The following is a 6,819-nucleotide window of genomic DNA, read 5'->3' as shown; positions in this document are numbered from 1 at the left end:
CTTCCAACGAGGTCTTAACTGGGATCTAAGTTCACAAAGTTTTTAGTCCTTCTCCATGGTCTCCCGTTGCTCACCAGCTCTCCTGATGGCTAACAGACTAGCTAGTGGGATTTATGCTAAGCCGCCGCCCACACAACGGTCGAGTGGTTGCACGATAGTGTGTTAGGCAAGATGGAACATCAACTTGATCTTTAACTGTGACAAGATGGATATCTCCCAGCCTTGCTCAACCACAAAGGTATAAGCCTAATCTTATTGGCATTTCACACAAGAAACACCCATACATCTCATCTAAGCATTTCTTTCCTTTATTTTTGAAAACCCATTTTTCCGATTTGAAAACACTCATACATTTATTCTTTAAATAAACCATTGCAATCATGATTGAATTGAGTAACAAGGTCTAAGCATTCTAGGAGTAATTATCATCCAAATAGAGCAAATCATATTTAGAGATAATTATAGGACAATCAAGGAATGTTCATAGCAATTAAGGGGTGGCTATCCAACCGTGTTTCAGCAGTAAAACAATATACAATTTTATAAAATAGGCCAATAGGTTGTATTTAAAAAATTGGGATAAATATGCATCAAAGGATGAGATTGGACTTGCCGTCCTCATAGTTGGCCGGGAGTTCTTGCTCACGGTGCTGGTCCTCGGGCTCAGGCTCGCGGTCAAACTCCTCCTTGTGCTCCTCCTCGGGTACTCCATGATCTACGGCACACACAATTGGGCACACAATAAATAAAAGAAAATTAAAGTTTTACCCGTTGAGCTTCGAACAGAGAATGCGAATGGAAAATAGAAGGAATGAGTATTTTCATGAAATTTGGAGATGACTCGGCGGAAGTATATTGGAGGATGCCATGGTCGAATTTAGGATTAATTGGAAGAAGTTTGGCGCATGAAATGACGAGATAACCGTGTATGTAGGGGCTTAAAACAAGTTTTAGGACTAAACTGCGAGAACCAAGGACTTGTTTGTAAACATTTTCGGAAGGTGGAAGGGCTGTACTGTGAAAAGAGTATGAGAGAGGTGGGAGGGCTATTTCGTGAATAGGGGATAGCAGGGGGTTAGATCAAAATTGGGGGTGTTTTTCTCTTCTTCTTCCTTGGTTCAGGAACAGAGAGTGGGGGACGAGATGGCTAGCGGCGGCCGGCCGGCCGGCCGGGCCTCGTCGGCGGCGAGCCGAGTGGCGGGAGAGGTAAAGGAGGATGAGGGGAACCCGTTTTGCCCCTTACCTTGGGGATTCGATGATGGGAAGGGAGCGGCTAACGGTGGATAGGAGGCGGCGGCGGTCTGCTTGGCGGCGCGCAGGAGCAGGGCGATGGCGCCTTGGCGCGGGAGGGAGCGAGGAGAGGGTGGCGAGAGAGGCCGAGGTGTTGGCCCTTTTATAGCCGGCGGCAGAGGTGGGGTGCAGCCGACGGTGTGGGGGCCGGGGCTGGCGCAACGGGCGGCGCGGGTAGGGGCCGGCGACGTATGGGGGGGGGGGGAAGGCCGGCGGGGCTTAGCGGTCGCGAGCTGGGTGGTGGGGGACGGGCGAGCGACGTCATGGCGAGCCGGTGCGCCAGCACCGGCACCGGGCGTGTTACGCGGGCAGGCGGCGCTGTGCGGCAGGAGGGCCCTAGGGGCACGCCAGAGAGAGGGGGTGGAGGCGTCAGGCGCGCGCGCGGTAGGAGCCGATGGAGGAGGGGGCCTCGGAGCGCACGCCAGGGAGAGGGCCCGGCCAGAGGAAGTGGCGCTAGGGCTTGGGCAGTACGGCAGGGAGGGAGCAGGCGCATGCGGCCAGGAAGGAGAAAGAAGAAAGGAGGAAGGAAGAAGAAGAAAGGAAGAAGAAAGAAAGAAAGAAAGAAAGAGAAGGAAGAAAAAGAAAAGAGAAAATGGAATAGGAAAAAAGAGAAAAAGAAAGGGAGAATCGACGGTGATTGTGGGAAACGGTCGGAGCACGTGCGGCGGTTTGTCGACTGGCCCGCGGCGAAATTTGCAGAGAGGATAAAATGGATAAAAAGGATGGTTGACGGCTTTGGGTGCCGGGACGACGAAATCGCTGGGAAGATGGGATTTTCGGGAGCTCAACGGTAAAAAGATTTTGAAAACAAATTTTAGCGGGTGATTTAAGTTGGTGATTTTTACGGATGTTACAGATGACTTAATTTGATAGCCCACTATTTTGTGCAAAATAGTACGGTTGGACTTATATGTGGGCTTGCATCAAGAGCTAGACCCTAAAACTAAAACCTCGCATTCACACCTTAAGGGGTTAGAGAAATTGACTAAAATTTGTTACAGATGACTCAGTTTGATAGCTCGCTACTTTCTGCAAAGTGGTGCAGCTAGACTTATATGTGGACCCCGCGTCAAACCTAAAGAGAAATGAACCACTTCCAACCCACCCCAACCCGCATTTGCCATATACTCAACCCGCCCTGACCCATTAGATAGGGGGTGTTTGATAGCACTCTACCTCACAAAAACTAGTTCCACTCCACCAACTCCAAAAAAATATGGAGCTGTTGTACGTGTTTGGCAGATTGTAGTGCTCCAGCTCCAGAAACGTAAGGACTTGTTGTGAATAGTCTATTTTGTCCTTTGTGAATAGGTCCACATGTCATACTCTTCTATTTTCTCCTCTCCTCTCCACTTCCTCTTCCTCTTCGATGCTTGGCCCACGCGCGGCGTGTCGGGTTGACCAGCTTCTTCCGCCACCATGCCATGACAGCGCGCACGGGCGTCGGGATCCTCGCGGCGGCCAGCCTCTCGATGCCTACCGACGACGCTCCCCCCTCCGTTCTCCTCCTGTGCCCGCCTCGCTGGCTCCGGCCTCTGCCGACAATGACATCGCACGCTCCTCTCCTCATCGACGGCCACCGGAGGAACGACCAGCGTGGCGGCGGCGCGGCCTGAGCTGGTGGCGGCAGGTGCATCATTGGGTCTGGCGACGGCCGGAGGTAGGGGAAGGGCCGCGCGACCGACGCGAGCACGGGCGGCGTGGCCGACGGGCGGGGGTGGTGATTCCGCGGCCGGCTGGGGCAGCACGGCTAGCGCGGTGTTAGCGAGCGGGGGTGGACCAGCGGGGGCCGGCGGGTGGGGGCGGGCTGGGGCGGCGTGGTCCAGTGGTCAGGGGTGGAAAACGGCGACGGGGAGTGGACAAAAAAATTAGAAACGAACCGATACGCTATGTAACGAGTAGCAAAGGTGGGTAAATAACCCCCAACTCCATGAGAAAATCTGAACGTGATATTTTTGGAGCACCCACTGAGGTACTCTAGGAAAAACGTGGATCTGACCGCTAGCTTCACGTTTTTTCTGGAGCTAGAGTTTACGGAGCTGGACGTGTTTGGCAGGCAATTTTGTGGAGTTAGTGAATGGAGCTATTTTTTCTGAAAGGGAGTACTGCCAAACACCCCTAAGAATCATTTTGACCCGTTCAAACACGCACCGCGTCACAACCCGCCCCCTAAAACCCATTTCAAACCCGCTCTATTAGCAGGCCTACATAGGTTTCCCGCAAATTTTGGGCAAACTGGCCTTTTTCGGTCCGGCCCGGCCCGAAAAAATGCTCAGCAGGTCAGGTCAGGCTAGTAGTTTCTGCCTCGGCCCAGAAACAGGCCAGGCTGGCCCATGTACACTAGCTAAGCGGGAGAGCGGCGGTCCGTCAGTCAGGCCGGAATGGCGAACCACCAGGAGAAGCCCACCACGTCGCCGCCGCCGCCGTCGCCGCCGCAATCTCAGGCGGCGGAGGGCGGAGGCGCCCGACCCCGCTTGCCTGGCGCCGGCGGGGCGCACGCTGGGGGCGCTGGATACCCTAACCCCCCGGAAGCCGCGGTCCCCGACGCGGCGACTCTGCGGGACCAATGGCGGTTCGCCGTGCGGCAGTACAGCCGCTGGTACTCCCACGCCTGGGGCACCGCCATCCTCGCCGGTGCCGCCTTCTTCGCCCTCGGGTGGCTCGTCAAGGGCTCCAACCCGCTCCCTTCCCGTGCCGAGCCACACGACACCAACGCAAATTCCGTCGCCAAGGAGGAGGGGTGACTGGTGAGATCACCTGATTCCGTGTTGTTATGCTTCTTGACCTATTCGTTGGTTTTTTATCATCTATTAGGAAGAACAGATGTCTCGTGTGGAAATTAGTCTCTGTAAGATTGGTTTAGTGAAGAACAAAATTGCTGAGCTTTTAGGGTTTCAGTGTGTGCTGTTAGATTATTTCTATCCGGACTAGATGTTCAAGATTCGGGTCTTGTTTGTATCATTAAATGGGCCAAATGAGGATTTCAAGGTTTCAGACACTCGATAATTTCCCAAGTAGTTGACCAGGTAGAGTGCTGTCTTGCCTTGAAGGTTTTTATGTAAATTTTGGAGAGTTGTGCTTCTAGAATTGCATTAGGTCTTGTTCGGTTTGAAGGTGATTGGAGAAGATTGGAGGGGATTGGGAGGGATTAAATCCCCTACAAGTCAAAATCCCCCTAGATCCCCTCCAATCCCCCTCAATCCCCCTGGGAAGAGGATTAACCGAACAAGGCCTTAACAGGGCGGTTCTGGTGCTATTATATGTCACGTGGGCGATTAGAATCAGTTGATGTTGTCGTAGGTTCCTTGCTTCCTGGTTTTGGCCCAAGCCAGCGAGACACACAAGCAAGCACATGAACAGATGAACAAAATTGTTTAAAAGAAAAATTGACATGGGAACAGACATACTGTGGGACAAGTCATGAGTACTCTAGTGTCATCAAGAAGGTTGAGTGAGACAAGTCATGAATAATATGGCAATGGCGGAACACTCAGAAAACACATTTGCATAATGAAATACGGTTGCTTATGAATTACTTGTTTTAATTGAAGTAATTATGAGGTAACATTTCCAATGAAGCATAATGTGGGAGAATGGCTTGATTAATGTCTGTTTTCTTTTGAAGACCATTTTATTAGGTCGATATTACTTACAATTTCATTTTAGGTTTATGGAGGTTTCAACTTTCTCCTTGGATAATCTTCATCGAGTTGAAATAGATGCTGAGTTTATTTAGTTTGAAGAGTATACTGTTTTCTTTTACAATTACCATTTAAGTTTTTCAAAAGATATAGTTTCTTTGAGAATCTAATTGTAAGGATAGTTTTGTGATTAATTTCTTTTCAAGAATATTGATTTTCGAATGTCTTTTAGAAAGTGTGAAGTTTTGTAGCTCTGTATTTCAGCTCACTTGAAAGCAAGATAGTAATTGAACCACTCATGTTTCATCATATTGCATTTTATATATCCATTGTAGAAAGTTATTGATTTTAGGATGATTTCTAAAATTGCCTGCTAACTGTTGCTCGTGTTTTTTGACAAATGAAATGCTAATTTTGTGCTGCCTAAGTTTTCTGCTGATTGCGATGGTTGTTGTATAAATTATTTAGCATTATTGTGATATTAGCATTCATATCCCTGCTGGGATTTAACTTTAGTTGTGAATGTTTGAAGTTTTGCTGTAGTACTACCATTCCAGGTGCCTGTTAAAGGCCAGTGTTAAATCTATAATATTGTTAAGCAGTAACCAGGCAGTAGTCATGAATAATGCTGACCTAGCAAACTTTATCACTGGTTGTTGGAGAACCTGCAGCCATTTCATAAATTTCTACACAATTGTGGAGCCTTTTCTACCTCTTTCCTGTGTATTTGGTAATATTGTTGTTTATTGATCATTGAATTGTAATGACTCATTTTCAACACCATCAAACAAGTAACTAAGTATGGAGTCTTGGGTGACGTTCAGAGGTATTTCTGATAGTTTTAGAAATTTGCAATGCTAAAGCACAGAACACAAACTAGATGAGTTATGTTCCTGGTTCTGCCACTTCAGCTTCTCTGGCAAAATTTCAATTTTCAGTTGATTATCTTTGATAAAGGTGCCTTGCAGATAATCCATTCCTTCAACTTGTGTGGAGTTCAAATAGATTGTTAATGGTGAAGAGAGACACTTCAAGCCAAAAGGGATATCGTGGGATGGAGTTGCGCTCTATGCACTTGTTTGAGGGCAGTGATCTGCTTTCTGCTCCTCTGCTGTTGTATGTTTTCAAAATAAGCGGTGTAACCATGCTTTAAGTGAGGCTTTCAAAGATCTTGTAAATACACGAACTAGATGTCGCTGAATTGAAATCTTAAAAGAGTTGAATTACCGTTTCCTTGTTCATTTGCTTGGATGGAATTCATTTGCGAATCTTTGTTTATGACAAAGATAATGTTTTTGTTCAGCCATCGGCATTGTTTGAAGAGGATTAATTTTTGTTGATAGGATAGATTGGCGAAGGTTGGATGTTTCGTTCTTCGACGTTTCATCAGATTATTTTATTTCCCCTTTTTTCTGCACCTTGTGGGTGCATGAAAATTCCGTTAGGTGTATGACAACGGAAAAGTGTGTTGAGTTCACCATTGCATGCCTTTTTGGTAGCAACTCAAGTTTTGAGACTCCTTACATTCTGATGCATAAATTTCTGGCGATAACGTACAATGGGTACATCTTTTTCCGCCACCCTGGTATAAAAGGATCACAAATGGAGCTTTAGGCATTAGGCATGCTGTCACAGGTTACCCTGCTCTGTGAGATACAAGTCCCTCTTTTACAACACCTGTACTAGTATCTATCACACGCAGGTACCAGGTTTTTGCTGTATGAATTGATGATGGTGGCACCTGACACCACAAAGGATCTGCATAATGGCGTCGTTCCAGGCCTGCATCTATGGAATTTTTTTTATTTTTAACTTTTTTTCAGCCGGAGTTTATTTGCGGCGGGTGACCCTTTTACCCGCACCAGACCGCCCGGCGTGGCAGGCAGCA

General features: G+C 48.0%; 1 protein-coding gene across 2 annotated transcripts; it reads left to right on the top strand.

The window, feature by feature from the left end:
• Positions 1-3,602: 3,602 nt before the first annotated feature.
• On the top strand, positions 3,603-6,172 carry LOC117851252 (uncharacterized). Of its 2 annotated transcripts, none has more exons than XM_034733034.2 (2): positions 3,603-4,037; positions 5,889-6,172. In XM_034733034.2, the coding sequence occupies exon 1, from the start codon at positions 3,672-3,674 to the stop codon at positions 4,032-4,034; it is 363 nt and encodes a 120-aa protein (XP_034588925.1). In that variant the 5' UTR covers positions 3,603-3,671; the 3' UTR covers positions 4,035-4,037; positions 5,889-6,172. The 2 variants fall into 2 exon arrangements, with proteins under 2 accessions (XP_034588925.1, XP_034588924.1); XM_034733033.2 differs by having other exon boundaries at positions 3,607-4,037; positions 5,900-6,172.
• The last annotated feature ends 647 nt before the right edge of the window (positions 6,173-6,819 follow it).

This window comes from Setaria viridis, chromosome 4 (genome assembly GCF_005286985.2).
Source record: "Setaria viridis chromosome 4, Setaria_viridis_v4.0, whole genome shotgun sequence".
Taxonomy (NCBI): Eukaryota; Viridiplantae; Streptophyta; class Magnoliopsida; order Poales; family Poaceae; genus Setaria; species Setaria viridis.
This window is presented reverse-complemented; position numbering and strand designations above follow the sequence as displayed.